Genomic DNA, 21,780 nt, shown 5'->3' with positions numbered 1-21,780 from the left:
CATCTGTTACCCCCTTCAGTGTTTCTTTTACTACTGCTCCTTGTGTGCATGCAGTAAAGGCAAACACTCACAGGTGCAAGTCAATCAGACTACTCGTGGTAATAAAGTTAAAAATGTGCATAAATATTTGCAATATGAGGTTCTTAGAAATTAAGTTCCAGGAATACTGCAAAGTATTTACCAATTCAAGGTTCTTCTTTTGAGAAGTAACTTTTCCTCTCTTACTGTGGAGTAAATTGAACAAAACACGCCAGTCTTTAATGCTGTCTTATGTAATGCTATACCAGTCTCCAAACAGTTTCTTGACTTAACATTACTCTGTAACTCAGAATATTTTAATATGGTCCTCAATACGACCATATGGTTTATATAAAACTTTTGGATTACCTCATAAATGTAATCATAAACTCTGGATAATACATTGGAGAATGTACAGTAGGGAACACTCTTGCTCTGGCAAAAGTATAGACTGGATGATCTAATAGATCTTTTCCATCTCTAATTTCAATAATTCCATGTGAAATATATCCAAAAGGAAAGGAAACAGGTGATTGTGAAGATGTCTTGTGGCCACTAAGTAATTATGGACCAAATCAAGCCTTCTGGGTTTTGTGGGGCGGGGAGCAGGGTATGCAGTTATGGGGTGGAGATGGGGAAACGCTTTTATACGTGGCACTGTATCCCTAAAAATCCACATGGAAATTCTTATGCTGAGCTGTGGAGTCCTATCTCTGGAATTTGACTCTGGAGTCCTAGCCAGGCCACATACGGTGAAATCCTGGCCCCACTGAATTTAATGGGTGTTTTGCCATGGATTCAGTGGGGCCAGGATTTCACTCACAGTTAGCAAGAGCGCAGAAGCAGTGTTCTGGCTAAAATCCATTTCTGGTTATTGGGACAACATGGTTTGCGCATCTTTTTGGCGGGAAATAGTTATCTTCCTTGCATTTCAGAAGAATTTTCAGCCTCTTGTAGTTTAATTAAAGCTAATAAATCTCTTTTTTTCAGGCAATAGCACTAGATCATAATAAAGTAAAAGAAATCAGATGCCAAAGTTTATCCTCCCAAAATAACAGTCTATAATAGTTTGGCTCAGGACACTTGAAAATTTACTCTATTGCTACATTAAAAAATGGCCTACAGCCAACCACAGCAGATTACCGCATTAACATTGGGCATCTATCAAACATTTAAATCAGTTGCAATGGGCCAGAAAAAACAACAACTTTCTTTTATCCATTGTAAAGTCTGAAGACTCCACTCTCAAAGTGATATGTTCTCCCATGGTGCTGTGGAGTTTTCCATCACTTATGCTGCTAGGCCTAAATGCAAATAAATACAATGATTCAGAGTACATGGTTGTATATTTTCCTTAGGTTCTTGATAGTCTGTTTATTGAAATGTGTGGAGGAATTGAAAAATAAGAAAGAGAAGAGAACAAATGAGCCCTAGAAATGCTTTGTAGGAACTGTTTTCATTCTCTCTCTCTCTGTCTTTCAAACCCTGTAATTCTATATGAGGTAGAGTGGGTAAGAGGCCCTGTAGCCTCTGAATAGAGCTTGAGTACCCTTACATTAAGACATTGCTAAATAATTGTAATGTATCACCTATCTCAGATACTGGGGAAAAATAGAAAACCAATAAAGGACCAGATTTTTAAAGGGACATCAGCCCGGCGTCTGTACTTGTGCCTGCAAGTTTTTGTCTATTTTCCATGTGTGTGTAATATTGGAGAGATCAAAGCAGGCACAATAATACACGAAAGAGAAGCAGAACACTGGGTAACAATTACCACTGAGGCTGAATATCGCAATGCATGGCTAATGGCCTGTCTAGTCTAGGAAAATAGGTCAAGGTTAAAAACTTAATTGCAACATTTTAGCTAACACTTTCTAAGCACTTGTCTGGATAGGGCTTAGCACCTTTAAAAATGTGTTGTGGTCATAGTCAATCCTAAATAGTCCTTAAGGCCTCTTCTATACCAGAAACGTGTACTGCTTTACTCATACTGATATAGCTGAAGCAGTACAACCTCCCCGTGGTGTATGCAGTTCAGCTGGTATAAAGATGCTGTATCTCGGTATAGCTATTTCTACACAAGAGGAGGATTAACTCTACCTGTAAAAGTCACCCTTATACTGGTTTAACTGTGTCCACACTAGGGTGACCAGATGTCCCAATTTTATAGGGACAGTCCCGATTTTGGGGGCTTTTTCTTATATAGGCACCTATTACCCCCCACCCCCATCCCGATTTTTTTACACTTGCTATCTGGTCACCCTAGTCCACACTAGAGTTTTTACTGGTGTGATGAGGTGTACCGACCCCACACCAGCTCCGAAAGGGTTAACTGGGCTTTACAGGCCGTCCTTCCGACTCTGCTGCGCATGCTCAGCCTGGAGGCGGAGTATAAAAGGAAGCAGCCCAACACGGTCTGGGCAGGCTGCTGAAGGGGGAGGATGCAGACTGCAGGCTCTCTCCAGGGAGTTGCTACAGGCCCCGATTACAGAACCATGGCTCCAGACGGACTCCAGGCTGCCTGATGAGCCCAGATAAGAGACTGCGCCGGCAGGAGCTAGGCCACTTGAGGACCCCAAAGACCTGAGGGAGCCATGGAGTCTCACCGAGAGAGAAAGGGTAGGAAGCAGCCCAGGAGACTTAGACTTTTCTCCGGTGAGTGAACCGAGGAATCAGTCAGGGTGTTTCGGGAGGATCTCCGCTGACTTGGTGGTGAGCACCCCCATCCCCGCTAGGGCCCTGGACTGGGACTCAGAGGAGCAGGGAGGGCCCGAGTCCCCTTACCCTGTGCGCCACACACCCCTAAGTGGCACCCCACTTCTCCAGTCGGCCATACGATCCCACAGAGGTGAGTTACTTTATTGCTTCTGGCCAGGACTCTGCCCTGAATGCAAGAGACTCCCTTATTGACTCCAGCCATTAGGCCGCGCTGCCCTGGGAGGAAGGGCCGCTGTACTGACTCCGACCATTAGGCCCCGCCACCTGGAGAGGAAAGACTGCTTTACTAATTCCAGCCACTGGCTGTACTGCCAAATTTTATAATCAGGGTTATGAACACAGGACCTAACTGGCTGCTATACAGTTTTTTTCCTTCTTCTCACCATACGTGAGCCGGCACATGGAACGGAGTGTGCCTACCCCGTGACAACCGGAATAATTATTTTTGTAAAAAATCACACCTCTAACTGACATAGTTGTAGTCCTAAAATTTTTAAGTATAGACGAAGCCTAAGAGAATAATTTTTCCCTCAGTGATTGGAAAGAAAATTGAAAAGGGAAAATAATATCATCTAACTTATTTTGAGTTGCTTTGAAAAGGATGTATTTAACAATGAGGGTTTATGTTGCCTTTGTAATGGATCAGCTCTACTAAAGTCAATGAGACTACTTGTGAGAGTAGAGCAAGCAGGATTTGGCCTTGGTTATGTGTTTAAATCCATCATAAGGGGATTGGGGCAGTTCATAATGAAGACACTGATAGGAGAGGCTGCTTCTTCTTCTCAGGAAGAAGGGGGGACTTGGACTGGAGGGTCTCCTGAAGCCTCCGCCTCCTCCTATTTTATGGAGATCGGTGGTCTCTGAGCACGCCTGCTGGGTCGGGCCCCACCAAGCATCTACCTTCCTCCAATTCATGGATTGCAAGTAGAGCTAGGTGCCCCCGTGCATCCTAGATTTAGGTGCCTATCTCCCTGAAGGGAGAGCGACACTCTGGTTGGTGTCTCCCACTGGTTAGCTTAGGTGGCTCTCCAGTCTAAGGCACCTAACTCTCTCCATTCTTTCTAGGTGCCTAACGCAGGGTTGGTGGATGGTGGTGGGGTTCATGTGATTTTTCTAGTTGCCGCGACGCTCAGCATCACAGTGCCTCAGTCCCATCGTGGAGCTGGGCCCTGGGAAGTGCTAGCAGTCTTTAGTGCCTCTGCTCAGGATGTTCCTGTTCTGTTCGAGGGTTTTACACAGGCATCTTTCACTGGCATTAAATTAACTACACAAAATGTGTTTCAGTTTGGTTTGTGTTCTGGGTTTGGTTTTATTCCCCATTTTTCATTCTACTATTACATATGCGTCTGACCAAAACTGTGAATGGCTTTATTCATTAGTCTGTAACCTTTTTTTAATGGCACTAACTATAAATATATACTTCAAATACTTCCTAAGAACAGGTTGCATTTTTTATAAAAGACTTTATTCTGCAGACTTTTTAAGAGTTTGTAGAGAAAGCTAATATTGCTACATCCATTCCGAACAGATATCTGATCTTGGCATTACTCTATGTAATAATAGTACTTTACATTTACACAATGCTTTATAGCCATGGATCTGACAGGCATGGGGGCATAAATCTAGTCAATTCTCCTTTTGCAGCAGGCTGTGTGTGTCAGGCGCTTGCAGAAGGAAATTAGGATTAGCTAGTTTCCTCCTTCAGCAAACTCTGGATACATCATAGGGAGCTGTCTGGAAAGGGAAATTTACTAGGATTATGTGATCCTAATCAGTTTCCTTTTATAGCCAGATCCACTTGTGAAGGCAAGAGTTTGCTGCAGAAGGGCATCTGCAATATCTTTAATACATGGAGCCAGAAAAGCAGGCACAAAGGGGGTGGATGCGCGTGCATATGTTTATGCTTTTGAGATGGAGAGTTTAAAAAGACATGAAAAGGAAAGGAAACACAAAGGAAAAGTGGTGAGAGGCCAAAAAGGAGAATATTAATAAGGAAAACAGGAGAGAGAGAGAGAGAGGAGCAGGGAGAGTAAGAGGATAAGATATTAAATATAAAATTCTGAAAATAAAAATTAAAGATGTGAATATTTTGCTTAAGTTTCTTCAGTGTAATAATATCTGTGGTCTGGAATTTTAAAGAGAGGGCCAAATATGTCCATCTTATTCATGCAAGTGGTCTTATTGATGTCTGTGGCCCACATGCTCAAATATATTTAGGTATTTCAATGGGAGATAGGCACCAAAATACCTTTGAGGATATGGGTCTCAAAACTCTCTGAAGTCAATGGGGAGTCTTCCCAGTGACTTTAAAGGGCTTTGGATCAGGCCCCATTATACCCATCAAGTAAGTAGGGGAGTAGGTGTGTGTATGGTGCGTGCGCTAGAAAGCAGAGTGCCAGCCCTTTTTGTGCACTTCACTCTGCTTGATGCGATATCACATTATATGAGTCTTCGAACAGTAACGTGGTTTAGAGCCCAATCCAGCGAACACTTAGTACCTAGCAAGCTTACTGCCATGAGTTGTCCCATTGACTTGCAACTTACTATTTGCAGGATCAGGCCCACGGCACATTGCTCAGCTAGCTGTGCATACTGACAGTGATCTTCTGCCATCCACAAGACTTTGACTTGTTAAGGGAACATGCCCAGGAACTAGAATTTGAACAGTTGCTTTGTGTTTCCTGAAATAACAAAATAACTAAGCCTTGACTTGTGGCTGGCATCACCTCTCTCCAGCTCATGCATTCTGCCGGCATGATGACTTACTCACCATTCCACAGGGAACTGACTGTGTATGAGAAATGGTCTCCTGTATCACCATCTGTAAGGGGACCATGTGCAGACACACAAGCTGAAAACTAAGAGACAAGTGTGGAGAGGATGAGGAATTGGCAGGGGACAAACTTAGCCCCAAATTCCATTTTTTTGTCATCTGTGGAGCTTCCCAAGTGAGTAAAGTGAGCAGGATTTGGTCCACATGACCTTGTCAGTTTTATTATTAAACTGGGGCCCAGATCTCAGCTTGTGTAAATCAGAATTGCTCCACTGAAGTGAAATGGAGTTATGTTGATTTAAAATCAGCTGCTTTTTTCTCTAACAGTTTGACTTGATCCTGCCAGGTGCTGAGTTACCTCAACTCCAGTGTTTCACTGGTTGAGTCCCTTTATTCCTATGTTAGCTATCTACCAGTTAAATTGGACATTTTCAGAGTCCTCCTTTCCAGAAGCAGCTTTGTCTCACTGTCTAGGAAATGCAGTACAAAAATAGCAAACAACTAAAAAGTAAATCCCTATGGTTTCATTTGGCTGGTTCAATTTTTTGTTTTAGCTTGTTTGTTTAGTCTGCATAGGTACTATCGTGTTTTCTAATTTCCATTGTCACCTGTTGATGGTGATGGGAATTTTCCATGATCTTACAAATGTCCAAAGAATAAAATAAACGAATGTCTATTTAATGGCCTTCCACATCAATTTGTTCATTTGTTAGAATGTAGTCCACTGAAATTAAAACAAGCAGAGCCTGAAAAGTCCTCAAAAATTCTTCAGTGCTACTATACGGAATGAGCTCTGTATCAATGAAAGTTGAAGGTAATCTGGGAAAACGTAGCACTTGATGTCAGCACAACTCCCAATGAAGATTAAAGTTAGAGGGAGATTAAATACTTTCTGGAAATGAATGTGGCTGTATTGACTGTATATACTTTATAATTACCGGATTACTAGAACATAATTGTGGCCAGCCATGTATAACTTGTTAATGCTATGCTGTTGATCCAAATTTAGTGTTTTCCATGTCAATTTCTCCAGAAATTGGTTGGAATAGTTTTTCAGAAACTCTCCAGAAATGGCCACCAACCTCCTGCTCTTCCTATGCAGCTCACACAAAAATGTCAACAATATTTATGATCTAAACAGTACAATCCTTCCAGCCATCAGATTTGTTTACCACAGAAAAAGCTTGCCAAATAATGTCTTTATTATTGCTAAAGGCTTCTTCTGTTTGGCTTGGTGATACCTCTTAAGATGCATTAGATTCCTCTCTTCTGTTTAAGCAGCTGCCATTTCTAGCCATGGCTTAGTCTAAAAATGTGTATTTGTGCCTTTGTGTGAGTGCTGGGTCATATATGACTGTTTCTAGAGTATTCATATCTGAGTGCATGGAAAGTCAATTGGGAACGTATTTCCATTCAACCTTAACATCTATCTGCATGTCTAAAAGCAACGGGTAAAAGGAGCGCAAGAGAGAATGATGGTAATTTAAAAATAACCCCCCAGGGATGGTTCCAGCAGCTGGGGCTCCCTGGGGCATGGGGCAGTGCTGGCCATTCCTTTGTTCCCTGTACTGAGGGCCCAGGCGTGGACTGTCCTAGGAGCTTCTCTACACTGATCCGAACATCCCTCATATGCATGGGGAGCCACAAAGGGCTGCTATGCTGGCTTTGCACAGGTAAGAGTTAGTAATCAGAAAGTGAGAGGCGACATCTACACTAAACAATTATGTCGACCTAACTTACGCTGGCATACAGCCACCAGCGTTATTAAAGCGCTTATGTGCGGGCACACTTGACTCTTTGTGTCAACAGTGCACATCCTCCCTAGGAGCGCATGTATCAATCGGATTGTCAGCGTGGGGCATTGTGGGTCAGCTCCCGGAGGCCAGTAGCAGTCGACCAAGCTATGCTCATGCTGTGTTGACCTAATTACATTGACCATGACTCTATGTTGCCTGGGGAGGTGATGTTACAGAGGCACTTGTGTCGGCAGGAGCCAAATTTAAGTGAAGACACTTCCCCACTAAGGTTGATGCCAGGCAGCTTATGTCAACATAACCATGTAGTGTAGACCAGGCTAGAGAGAGAGAAAGACTTCAAACCCCACTTGTCATAAGTAAAAACACAAACCTGGAAATATATTTAAGGGGGGGAAAAGCCACATGCCAATCTGACCTGAAAGTCAGTGGAAAATGAGGGGCTTTATTGTATGTTACACAGATGCATGCTCAACCTGGCCCTGTGTAATGGGCAAGGGAAGATGCCCTAACATCACGCTCAGTGGCAGCTAATCACAGGAGGAAGCTGGGCCAGGAGGTGGGATATAATCGGCGTGTGTGTTTTTTGGCTCTCTTATCACTTCAGTTCTTTCTCTCCCTTGATTGCCAAGCCAGAGCAGGATGCTAACCCCTGGTTACATGTTCATATGGCTTGGGATCCGCGGCGGGGGTGGGAGCTGCGCTCCCCGGCCCGGGGGCAGCGCGATCCCATTCCCCGGCCCCGCCCCGTCCCTCCGGCTCCTATTTAACCGCGGCCGGCCGCCCGGCCGGGCTCTCACTTGCCCCGCCTGCTCCCGCCCCGTCCCCGCGGCGCGCCATGGAGCGCGGCGTGCTCCTGCTGGCGCTGGCCTGGGCTCTGGGGGTGACCCTGTCCGGGGCAGCCAAGAGCCCCTACCAGCAGGTCCTGCAACACAGCCGGCTGCGCGGCCGGCAGCACGGGTAAGGCGGGCCCCCTCGCTCCGCTGGCCGCGCGTCTGCAGCCCGCTCCGGCCGCCCTGCTCCGCAGCGCCTGGCCGCGGACCTCTGCCGGCGGGGGACGGCGTCCGCCCCGAGCGGCGGGGCTGGGTGGAGGATGCCCGGGCGCCGGGCTCGGCCGGACGGTAGATGGGTGGGCTTGAGGCCAGTGATTCATTCCTGCAGGGCCGGCTGGCTGGCCGGCCTCCTAGGTGCAGTGAGCTGCCTCCCTCGCCGCTGCAAGGCGAGAGAGAGAGAGACTGACCAGCCGCAAGACCGGTCAACTCCAAGGGAAACTATCCGCCCTGGATAGCTAAGGGGTCAGGGCTTAGTTATCCATCCCCCTGTATCTGCAAGTACTGAGGTAGATGCTGCTTAGTCGGTTTAATCATTTTATTGGTACAATCAGACTTAGAAGCATACAGTGAAATATACTCGAATGAGATGCTGCCTATAATCAATCAGGACTCTCAGAAGTGAGTGTATGCATGCCCATATATAACATTTTATTTATATAGAGGGAGAGGTGTGTGTACACACCTTTTGAAACTTATATATATAGAGGTCTGTGTACACACCTTTTGAAACTCAGAGTGCGCTAGGGTGAACACATCGGCTACAACCCGGAATAATGGTAGAGACGCCAACATTCAGCTTATCTCCAGTAGTGTTAATCACTAAAATACTGCAGGATGTACTGTTGTCACCTGTGGACAAGCTTAATCTTTCTGTGCCCCCAAAGTAGGAAAGAATTTGTTGAAAAATATTGACCATAACGACATTTCGATGGGACAACAGGCAATTCCAAAGTTTGTAAGCTGCCTCTCTTTTCCACCTAATGTATCTCAGAGGGGTTTCAATAGCTTTATTAATGGTTGTAAGGCGCCCTGAGCTGCTAAGAGGAAAGGTACTTACATACAAGCAAAGTTATATGGATGCTGTTGTGTTGAACAAATGTTTGCAAAACTAATAATATGATACTGTATGACAGGTTTCAGAGTAACAGCCGTGTTAGTCGGTATTTGCAAAAAGCAAAGGAGGACTTGTGGCACCTTAGAGACTAACCAATTTATTTGAGCATGAGCTTCCATTGAAGTGAGCTGTAGCTCACGAAAGCTCATGCTCAAATAAATTGGTTAGTCTCTAAGGTGCCACAAGTCCTCCTTTTCTTTTTTCATGATACTGTATATTTATTTAAATATAAACTATAGTGAGAATGTGTCACAAAATAACAATAACAGATTTTACACGTGTCTTATTTTTCCCTTTAGTGCCTTGGTATTGCACGGGCCATTTTAGACCAGTTTATAGTGTTACATTTCTGTACTACTCATAAAAGAATTTCTGTTTAGAATGGCCCTTCATGGCCAGGACTTTATTGTCTGCTTTTGTCTATAAAGATTTTGGCACAGTTCTGATGCTAGACTAGTGGCTCCTTGAGGCAGGGACAATCTTTTATATTTGTGCCTGCAGACCACCAAGAATGTTATCCACATCATGCAAAATCAAGACTACAGCATCTAAACAAAGCATGAGAAAGAGGTGTTTGTAGTGAATTTTACATGGTGTGTTTGCATGATGTTTTAATTTCTTACATTTTGTTGATCTGCGGAGTTGAAATTTTCCATGTCTATTTCTGGTTTAATTTTATTTTTACATATTCTGAAGTAATGTCAGACAGATTTTAAAGGGCTTTTTTCCCCTGAGCAACTGTAGCATTTCATGAAGTCTTTTCAATAGATCTTAAAAGCATTCTTGACAAAAGTAATCCGTTCTTTAGTTATATGCTTCTCAAAGAACATCTAAAAATGTGTATAGACGTCTTCTCCTGGATTGGTAACACACTCGGTACTGATGCTGGTTCTGTTGACACAGTGTTATAGCTAACAATGCATCTAACTGTGAAATCTGTAGTTTGTGACGCTGAGTCACATCTGTCTTGAGATCTGACTGAGAATCTCATAGACTCTTGAAAAGGGTACAAAATTCACATGACTCACCATTGCAACATGATGTTGATTAAAGAGAAGCTACAGGTCAGATGGGTAGTTGGAGACAAGGCCACAAAAGGTGGGTTTTTTTGTTTTGCTTCGTTTTAAAGGAAAAAAATGTTGAAATATTGCAATCAACATGTCACCTGGAAACTAGATCAGCTGTTGTAAAACCAGTATATTAGTTTGTGTTTTAATGAGACCTAGAACCTTAACGATGAGTTCTAGTGGCTATTGCTTGCAATGTTGCCCTCCATGTACATATGCCTTGAAACTAAACAATGGCCAAATTCTGCCAATAACTTTAAGATGAAAGTGTGCAAATAGGGCTTTAGTAACTTACCAAGCTTATGTTCATTTAATGTATTTTCCCTATGACTCTTCATTTCTGGAGACAGAGGAGAATGTTGTTGCCAGTACAATCATTAGAAGTAGAGGCACGCTTCTTCCACTGCTTTCCTAGCAGCACCGGCATCTCTGAGGGAGAACAAGAAGCGAGTGTTTATGGATGAAGTGAATCACATGCTGATGTAAATCCTGCATAACTGAAAGCAGAATTTGGCCCACTCGTCCCTTTCTGATGGACAGAGCTTTACAAAAGCAGTTCAGTTTTATCAGTTTCAAGTAAGAGCAAACTGAGTATTTGGATGCCAGCATATGGATGCGTCAAACATGTAGCAATAGAGAAACAACTAAAGGATTCTTGGACATAAAGTACATCCATGTATCATTAGCAGAGAACTTAAAAGGGCCAGATTCTGTTACCCTTATTCATGTTGTATATCACCTTGCTCCATGAGTGGGTCTATTGAAGCCAATAGTACTAATTGCATAGGAAGATCCTACTCAATAGGAGTAAGGGAGACAGAATCTGGAGCTACAGAAATAAGTGACAACTTTTGCACATTTTTTAAAATAAGTGAACGGGGGCAGATCTGTGAGTGGGGCTGCAGTTAAGAATTGTGGAAGGTAAATTAACACCAACATAGAAATATTTGCTTGGAAAAAGTATTGAGGGACAATAATGCATTTCCACTGTCATAAAATAAGTAGTGACTTATTCCATTGAAGACAGGTAGGTAAATCATGATCGAACTGCATATTATTTTTGAAAGCATCCACGATGTGCTAGGCTGTTTCCAAACTTTCAAGGCCAGTCCCTACTCCAAGGCTATCTGTTAAGGACCGACTGGCGAGAAGCACATGATAGACGAAAGGAAGCAATTTATATATGTCAACTTGTTTCACTGTAAATTGTTGCACAGCTAAAGTAAGGGACTTAAGTGCAGACAGTGTAGAGAACTGGCAGATTCATTTAAATCTAAACTGGGCAGAACAATAGAATATACATTGCAACTACTCCAGCTTTGTTATGGGGATCACGGAAAACACAGAGCAGTGTTTTTTTGTTTTTGTTTTGTTTGTTTTTCTTTCCTGGGGCTTGATCTGAGCCTGCATGGCATTGTACTGATAAATCAAAACCTGAACAGCAGCAGCATGTAGCTTCAGTATTTTAGCTTTACAAAAGGTAATTGGGTAATATGAAAACAGTACTCGGAGTATAAAGTATTTCTTCACCAGCCTCTTAACAAGTAGGAGACCATTCCAAAGGATGCAGAAGAAATGATAAAACTAGTTCTCCAGTAGCTAGACACGTAAAGGATGAATCCTGGAGGGGATTGACCAATCAAATGGACACTGAAATCTCGGAGCTCTTTGGTTGTCATGTATTAGTAACCAGACTTGCTCACTGCAATATGGGAGTAGCCATGGTAGGCTGAGTCAGAAGGTGCAGGAATGTCTGTGGGTTGTATTTCTGGGGCGGGATCCTCCACTGATGTCCATTGGCATAGCTGCACTGATGTCAATGAGGCTAGGCCAAGCTACACCAACTGAAGAGCCGGCTGTGTGATTTATTTTTAGTAGTTTTTAATTTTTTTTTCCCCCTGCATTCCTAACATTTGGCACGCAAAGTGCAATGAACACTTTCAAGCAGAAATGCATTCTTTTTATTGGAAATGGCAGAAGTTATGGAAGCTGTGAGTGAGGCACTGAGAGCCCTCAACTTCCATTGGCTTCAGTGGGTGGCAAAAGTGCCCGGCACCTAGCAGGACTGGGCTCTGTCTCTATAGATGAAAGCTGTGGCGAGATTAAAAAAGACTTACTGAAGAGAAGCCACGCTCCCACTGAGACTGGCAGTGGATTTAGCAATCGTATAGTAGAACCTCACAAATTCATACTAATGACTGGGAGACCAACCACTGGAGAACTGAGCTTTTGTGTAACAGTGAGAACACGAATCATGCAGGTGGGGGAGGACGAATCAATACTACACCACAACCTCTCCTGTGTTCATTTGGACAAGTAATCATTGTTCATAATACCTCCAGAGCATATGTGCAAACAGGCTGGAGTAGTCTATTTTACCGGAGTAAGTCTAAGTAACAGAAGACCACTGTGATTTGTTTCTCCCCACCCCCCTCTCCAGGTTTATGGCTCAGTGAATTACAGCTCAGCTGACTCCTGTCAGGTGCAGAGCACCTCTTGGGTGCTGGCACTCAGTGCTCTGCAGGAGTAGGCCATTAGTAACCCGCTGCTGGAGTTATTGGGAACTGACTGACGAAAGTAAACAATGTATTTGAGCCGAGTTACATTCAGAGCTTGACCCTGAATGGTGCTGAGCATCCACAGCTCCTGTTAACTTAGCTCTGAGTTGTGGGTGTTCACCACATCTAGGGATCAGGACCCAGAGGCGGTAGTTTGTGGGGAAACATCCCATCCCTAAAGGCAACAAACTCTACTGCCAGAATTCACCATCCTTTTGTCCATATCTTGCTACTCCTGAAATCCTCATAGGTTAGTGTACAAACCTATATATGGACCCTATTCATCAGTTAGCAGGGACTCTTTGGAATGTGCTCTAGCCTGTGAGATGCTGAGCACTTTGGCCCTGATCCATTGACTTCCGTGGTACTAGTCATGTGCTTAAAGTTAAGCATGTGCTTAAGTGATTTGCCGGATTGGGGCCAGAGTGCACGGACCCTTGCGGGATAACTGATGGATACTATCAACATGCTCATATTAATCCATACTGTGAAAAAGTTAGTGCTGAAACAGTAGCACACGTTAACTATTAGTAACACGACAATTCTAATTTCATGTACAAAATAGTTCTAGTTTAATCTTCAGCTAAGGATCCTGATATTTTTAATTTAAAAAAATATTTTTTTGCTTACGTTTATTTAAATATCTTAACACTGTTATCTACTCTGTCAAGTCTTTATCCAAAGCTTATTTTCCTTTGCGAGTTGGTGTCCATAGTGGAAACACTGATGCAAGTGTAATTTTAGCTGTCATTTTTTACTGTTGAGGGGATGGAAAAGGTCAGGTTTTTGCATTCCGGAAAGAAAAAAGTCCTGGCTTGATGAAGGGAGAGCTCTTTCTCAGTTTAATTTATAGTCCTCCTTATACATTCTGATCTCTTAGAAAGATAAATTGCAGCTATAAAATATTCCTCCTTCATAAAAATCAAAGTGCTGCTTTCAGGCCTACTGTCAATGGGGTGTCTCTTAATGTTACATGTCTGAATGAGGGAGAAACTTACAGTATCTTTTCTGTCTTTCTTTATCTATAGCCCTAATGTGTGTGCTGTGCAGAAGCTTCTTGGAACTAACAGGAAATACTACACAAACTGCAAACAGTGGTACCAGAGAAAAGTCTGTGGAAAATCAACGTAAGTACTTGAGAGTATCTAGAATCTCACTAGAAAGCTTCAGTATGGATACACGCATTAGGCTTTTTTGGCTCAAAACAAAGTGTTCTGAAAAAGAAACAGCTGTTGTTAAACATGCTGGACATGGAATTACAATGTAGGGCTTCTTGTTTATATGTACTTCAGATCAGTTTAATTAAATGCTGTTATCAGCATTCTACTTGATTTTTTTTAAACAGTGCATTTTGGGGCAAGGCACTCATACTTATCAGACCTTGTATCATGTGCTAATTGGAATGAATGGTCAGACACAAACTACTGCTTGACTCTCAAGAATTGAGAAGTCATTGGAAAGGTAAGGAAGGGCCACTTGCGCTGAGGCCTTAAATGCAATTTAAGTAGTGTCTTATCCTTGGCACTAATGTGTTAATTTTGCTCTTGGTGAATTAAAAACATGTGGAGCCTTCTTATTTCTTATGCATTATACATTGAGTCTTCAGCATTCATTCCCAAACAAATCTTTCTGACTCATGATTTCCCATCTGTAAAGTTTTGATAGTGATCCTCAAGCACTTTGATATGTTAAGGATGGGAAAGGGCTACATAAATCTAAAGCCCAATTATTTATTATACATTGGGGTGTATTTTTCTGCATTTACAGAGCTCTCAGTGCTGTAATGAAGTATGTACAGGTGTTACCTGGTACCTAACTGTTCGTCTCCCAGATCTAGAGATGCTTCTATCTAAAGAAGTGGCTCAAAGCTGATGGATGTTGGGAACAACATAAAATGCATCTACATATGTAGATTTTTGGGTGAAGGAGAAAAAATGAAGTGAGAGGGTGCGGTCAGATTAACACATAGTTTCCTGACGACTCTTTCAGGAAAAATTAATTAGGCTTTCAGATCAGTTCTGTGCCCCAACCTGCAAATATTAATCTTCAACTAGCCGTTGCATAAAGTAATCTATTTAACCAGCCCCAGCACATTCTTTTGAAAGGTGCAGTCTTCACATAATTTAATAACGTGTATGCCCTGCTTCCTGCCGGATTTAAGATGAAGTCTGTCTCTCTTCCAAGAGACACAAACCTTTGCAAGGTCACACAAGCCCCAGAAAATCATAATTTGGGTCTGAGGTAGCTTCACAAGTTTCTGGAAGACACATGCTAGTCGGAGGGCTTTATGTGTTCTAGTTCTGGGTTTTCTAGCACCAATGTTAAACAAAGGTTTCCATGCAAATTTAAAATAAATGCAAGAGTTGAAATGAGAGGATTAGCAATTTCTACTGGACTGAGCTCATGTGTCATAAATCATTTTATCAAGAGAACTGACATCAAATCACCCAGATGTTTGTGAGAACATTTGGGAAAGTATTTTACTGCCCAGTCCAGTCCAGTCTTTGCTAAACAGCAAACTCCAAGATCTTTCACAGTGTCTACCTGAATGGACAAACTGGAGTTTAAGTTGGCTTCTAAAGAAAACAGTAGATTGGCTCAACTGGATGTACTGAGCCTCAGTTCGGTTCCCTGTGTTAATTGTATAGTGAAGAGGTCGGAAAACCAGAAATTGCCACTTAACACAGTTTCTGGACTTTCAGCATATTTCCATCTGATTCATCTAAAGGAGGGGATTCCTTAGTCTTTACGTGGAGGTACTGTAACTCATTAAAACTGAAGAAGGACTATATTATCACACTGAAAATATAAATGGTTTCACTCATCTATACCAAAATGTTTACTACAGCAAGAGTATACAATAATGCACAAAAACCTCAGGAAGAGCAAATCTAGATGACTCTCGGGATTAGCAGTGCTACAGCACCTCATGCCTGAAGCACGCCAGCTTAAAAAAGGGGTCGATAACCATGACCATCTGACAGCTACATGGTGGCCTTTGTGAAATGAGTTTGACTTGAATCACGTTCCAGATAGATGAGTCTTCACGTCACCTACCCACAATCCTATTCGATGCTATTGGCAGTTTTAGCGGAGAAAACCAAATCTCTGAGGGCAGGATGGTGCCACACATGTATCTGTTGGTGAGCCCTTATTTCTGTGAGTAGTCCCATTAGAAGTAAATTAAACTACTCCTGGGAATATAGGGTCACCAATGTAAGCATCAACATATCATCACAAGAGGTCTCCAAGTTAACACATAATGTCTGTTGGGGATACAGAGGTCTGATAGCTTTGCTATTAAAGTTTCTGAGTATGAATTCAGACAAGTCACCAGCACCGCTGGGAGGTGAAGACCGACATGGATGTCTTCAACTTTTGAATGAACAGGAAATTGAGACCCCAGAAATATTAGCAAAGAAAAACTCTATTTGAGTTTGCTAGATCTCCCCAAAAAGGCACTGGAGTAAGGGATAGCTGAACATACCAATGGTTTCATTCATAGCTCAGATAAGACAAGATGATTCTTCTTAACATCAGTCTTTGTGGCTTCACCCAAACTCCTAATACAAAGATATTTTAGCCTGGAAGATGTGGGGGTGCCAATACTAACTGAGGAAGCAATGACTCTATTGTACAAGAAGCATTTCCAGTAGCAGGATTTGGCTCCCCAGACCCCTCCTCCCCAAGAATAATAATTAAAAAAACAAACACAGGGGTGGGGCAATGAGAAATGTGCATGTGTAAACAGGGCTGACTAGCAGAGTCAAGGTCAGCTGTATGAAATGGAGAGGAGAACTAATAATGTCCATTTTCTATTTTAGCACTGCATGCTGCTCCCAGCCCCCATCATTCTCTGAGAGGTGCAGGGTTTGCTTCCTCCCCAAGTGGACAAAAGGTGTAGGGTCTGTCCCTTGCCTGGCAGATTCTGGGGTGTCTTCATGAGGCTTGTGCCTCCATGCTGGCTCTGATAGCGCCCCTCCCTGGCTGAGGCTCCCAGTGGTTCTACATATCAAAGGCGATGCAGGCTAGGGCTAGATTACACTTTCCCTGGTAAAGTCCATGGGAGGCTAAGAGCCCATCCCCAGCTTGCTCACTCCCACTGACCCATCCTATCTCCTCCCTTCTTCCTCCCACCCTCGCTGTGGATGCTGGATGAATGAAGAGTGTTCCACGAGCTTTGCTGAAGTGGCTGAGACCCCTTAATGCATGGCGTGGGCTGGGGGCGGGCAAGTTTGATGTGGCCCATGATTAGGAGATATAGAATTATACATTTAAAAGGGAATACTTGTTTTGACGTCCCCTCCCCTTTTTTTTCACATAGTAGATGTGACCTCCACAGGGTAGTGTCTTCAGCAAACATCTCTGATTAGCACTGTAGTACTGGACCCAGGTGGGAGAGTGTATCAGAGAAGTAGGCCTCATGCTCTAAGCAAGTTGCATTAGGTGCTTGGATTTTTACCAAACATTGAAATAAGATCCCCGTACCCATCTTGCCAAGCATGTACTTTGGAGAGATGTCAGTTGAAGACCATGTTTCCCAGAGAAAGCCGAGTCAAGATCCTCTGTGTGGATCAGAGAGGAGATTGTCGTCAGAATGAGACAGGTAGACAAGTTGTTTCAGCCCTGAAGTAATAGTAACTTCCACTCCCGGTAGGATAAACAGGTTTACTTGCTTAGGTCCAGTGGAATGCAGTAGTAAAGGACCTGATTCTGCCACCCTTGCCTGCATTCAGTAATACCTGAATTCATGAGCCATTCCACTGATTTCAGTGGGCCTACTTAAGGAGTTGGGCCTGGTGCGCGTGCTCACACACACACACACACACACACACACACACACACACACACACACACACACACAGAGTGAGCAGCTGTAAGAATACTATAGCAACTGGACAGGAAACATGGCTCTTACTAAACTAACCTTACTTGGCACTTAAGTTATCTTTGATTTCTATCGGGGGTAGCCGTGTTAGTCTGTATCCACAAAAACAACAAGGAGTCCGGTGGCACCTTAAAGATGAACAGATTTATTGGAGCATAAGCTTTTGTGGGTAAAAACCCCACTTCCTCAGATGCATGGAGTGAAAATTACAGATGCAGACTTAAATATACTGACACATGAAGAGAAGGGAGTTACCTTACAAGTGGAGAACCAGTGTTGACAGGGCCAATTTGATCAGGGTGGATGTAGTCCACTCCCAATAATAGATGAGGAGGTGTCAATTAGTATATTTATGTCTGCATCTGTAACTTTCACTTCATGCATCTGAAGAAGTGGGGTTTTTACCCACAAAAGTTTATGCCCAAATAAATCTGTTAGTCTTTAAGGTGCCACCGGACTCCTTGTTGGTTTTTGATTTCTATGTAACTTATTTGTGATCTCAGTCATTGGGAGATGAGTGGCTGGTTTATATGGCCAAGTTTCCTGTTTTTACATTTACAACCTGTATGTATTTTTGTAGCTGCAATTCCCAGTGGGTAGACTTAGCATTTACACATGATATGGTGGAATAGTTACATCCCTGAATGATCTACATTATTCCTGCACATAACTGCAGGCACAAAAGGGGAATCCAGGTTTTAAAAAATCTGGCCTGTAGATTTTTTTTGATATCTGTATGTTGCCCCCGTCCTTCATTTTAGAAATCACATTATTCTTCTACATTAATGGTTTAAAACACAGCAGTAGTACTATGTTAGGGTCCACTCATGCAAATGTTACTGTGAGTAGTCTCATAGATATCAACAGACTACTTATGGTAGTAAGCACCTGCCTGGTGGCAAGTTCTTTGCAGGCTTTCATTCTTAAGTCATATCGTTTGGACCATGGCTGTAAAATACTTGAGCATATATGCAATACACTGTATCTGATTGATAATGGAAATTTCAACACATGTATCAGATGTGACTCCAACCATCTTGTCTGCTTCTTTGGTGTTCTACTCTTTGCTAAGAATTGAATTGTCTTCATTGGAAGAAATGAGATGATGTGGGATAAGACAGTGGGCAAGAGCTTCGTGCTGGTAATTAAGCAATTTTCCCCTTTTGGTTATGTAGTTAATCCAAAGGCAAAGGGGTATTTTATTTATCTGTCTGTATTTATATTTTCCTAAATCCAATGGCAGTACTATTAGAGCCTTATGCTTTTTGAATTATGGACATAATTAAACTCCTTACTTTTCTGTTAAGAACAGAGAGAGAGCCTGGATAACTTTGCTTTTTAAATCCTTCAAAAAATCATTGATCGTATGAAGCTGCCACTGACTGCTTTCCCGTGTTCCCATGCTGGTTTAACATTCTTCTTTTGGCTGACGTGATTTCTCCAGCTCAGGAAAAGACCAAGTCTCTGGTTCTCGTTATAAAACACGACATATGAGTTTGATTACAGAAAATTATTACAAATGGATCTTTATTTGGTAATGTATGCTTGAGCTTATTTTTATTACCTTGAAAAATGCACTTATTTTAATTTTGGACCCTAAGAACACAACAGCATGAAACAATGACTAATAAAAATGGGGAAGCTCAGCGTAAGTTTTACTGCATATTGAATTTTACAGTGTAGCCTTTTGAAACTAAAATCTGATTTAATAACTATAAAGATTTTACTTAAAACTACTTGACTGGGAGGGCAGGAAATTGTGGTCAGAAGGCATTGGAGAACATATGACAAACGCTCTTTGTAGGATGGCATTCTGAGGGGGTTGCTTATTTAACCTGCATAGCTGGCACCAGCCTTGCTGAGATGTAATGAGCTGTAACCAACGCTCAGACATCATAAACCTGTACTGTATTTGACACATTCAAGTGCTGTCAAGTAGCATACCACCGGCTTGTTCTGTAAGTTGTGAAGTGTATTTCATGATTTTTGTTGTAAACTATGTAATGTGTAGCCATATAAGAACAAAACTTAACTGAATGCTTACACTGACTGTAAACACTCCTACAGGCTCATATGGGACTATGTACATTATGGGCAAAATTCTGCCTAACTGGCACATGTGGGCTTGGGTGTGGGTTGTATGGATATAACAGAGGGCAGAATTTGGTCCTGTATTTGGAACATTCCATTTGCTAGAAATATCACTAAAACCCCTTGTGTCACACTTAACTTTCTGCAGTTTCATCTGCCTTGACATTAACAGTACAGCTGCCAACAACTGTTGCATCAATTAGCATGGGCACTTTTTTCCACTCTTAGCCAATGTCTCTCCTTGTGTTGTGTATTGTGATATACTGCAGTCTTCTTCCTTGCCTGCCCGACATGCTGTAGTTTCATTCCCAGTGGCATCATACAAGTGTGACACTTTGCTCCATGATAGACCTCTAGCAGGGTTAGGAGTGATGCAGCTCCCATCCAGTGTATGGCACTGAATGGGTTAAAACCCTATCCCTGATTAGGAGGTAGTTTTATCAAGTAATATGCTCTACCTGGGTCACAGCTGACTGTGGGAGAACATGGATGACTTAAGTGAGTTAGCAGGTCCTAGCTGGGAGATTGCCCAGGCATTTGAAAATGCATCTGAGCTGAGGTGGAAGCGAATGACCTCACTGTGCTGAGCCGCAGGGAGGTTTTTGGGAAGACCTTACCCTCTGAGACTCATCGGTGTTGTGCATAAGCAGAGCATGTTTTGTGTGTTTTTTTGTTTTGTTTTGTTTTGTTTTGTGAACAGCCCAGGAGGGTGTCGGGTTATTTTCAGGTCCAGCCACAAAAGACCAAAGATCTCTAGGTCTAATTCATCCCTGGGGTAACTCCACTGAGGCCAGTCGTGTTACTCCAGGGATGGATTGAGCCCACGGTTCTTCACTGCCTTTTAAAATGTGCATATGTGGCACGCTCTAAGCAGAGGCACAAAAATTTAGACTGAAGATCTCATGAGCAAGCAAACCAAGCTGACTCCCCCCCCCGAACAGCTCCGCATGCTCCCTGCCCTTTCCACTTCTCACCCCAAAGGCAAAAGCTGGAGGAGGCAGATGAGTCTTATTCCATGCCCTGAAGCACAGAACCTGGCTCTGGTGGACAAAGAGCCAATTTCACAGCCAGAGCCTTCCTCCTAATACCTTCCCTGCTTGTGTAACCTACACACCTCCTGGGTGTAGTGTTCTGTCCCATCTAGTGGCACCAAGACCACGTAGTGAGAGAGATTAATGAGTTTGCTCTACAGCCTTAGCTAAGAGGCAGTTGGCTTTCAGCTCATGCAGTAGAGGGTCATGCACTAAGCTTCAGAGATCCCCACTTCAATCCCGCCTGCCGACATCTGGGGTCTGTCGGCGTTACACTTGCCGCGCCTAGATGCTTAAAGCCAAGGCCCATTAGTTGATCTCAACTGCTACAGTGATGATCTACCCCAGCTGACCTCCCCATGTGGTCTAGAGGCATCTGCTCAGATAGCCAGGATTTAAACCATTCAGGGCTTTTACAGATGAAAACCAACACCTTAGATTGCTCTGCCCCTGAGAAGCTAACAGGAAGTTAGGGGAGGCTCTGGAGAAGAAGTGCTTTTACTCCAGTCAGTACAGAAGGTGGGCTGTTCAGAAGTATCTAAGAAGGTATTGCGGCAACCCATTTGAGAGGTCACCACGGCATAGATACCAAAGATATGAGCACCATATAAAGACCTAGATTGACAGATATGGCTTCAGCAAATTCCGTGTTGGAGAGGAGGAATGTGCAGCATTTTTGCTTTTCCGGTTGATATGGAGCTGGTCACTCTGCAACAGAAGGTCAAAACTCTGCCCCTGATGGATGGGCATCGATCACATGCTGTAGTCGGTCACCAGTTCCATTGGCCAGTGAAAGTATTTGGTGTCCTCTTGTTGGCTGCTGATGCCCCAACCCTGCCTCCCCAGGGATGTTGTAAGGGTAGCAAGTTTAAAAGTCAATATTTTACACAGCCCTGTAACTTTGCATGGTGCTTTACAGATGTGTCAAAAGAGGG

General features: G+C 43.0%; 1 protein-coding gene across 1 annotated transcript in view; it reads left to right on the top strand.

Moving 5' to 3' along the window:
- Window positions 1-8,041: 8,041 nt before the first annotated feature.
- The window catches only part of TGFBI (transforming growth factor beta induced), a 36,650-nt gene continuing 22,911 nt past the window's right edge, over window positions 8,042-21,780 (top strand). Inside the window, exons 1-2 of the mRNA XM_084637011.1 lie at window positions 8,042-8,223; window positions 13,864-13,962. Of these exons, the coding sequence (XP_084493137.1) occupies window positions 8,102-8,223; window positions 13,864-13,962 (221 nt within the window). The 5' untranslated portion in view covers window positions 8,042-8,101. The remainder of the gene's footprint in view (window positions 8,224-13,863; window positions 13,963-21,780) is intronic.

Source organism: Lepidochelys olivacea (assembly GCF_965140295.1).
Source record: "Lepidochelys olivacea isolate rLepOli2 genome assembly, chromosome: 8".
In the NCBI taxonomy this organism is placed as follows: Eukaryota; Metazoa; Chordata; order Testudines; family Cheloniidae; genus Lepidochelys; species Lepidochelys olivacea.
The sequence above is the reverse complement of the archived record's forward strand: the minus strand, read 5'-3'. Positions and strand labels throughout refer to the sequence as shown.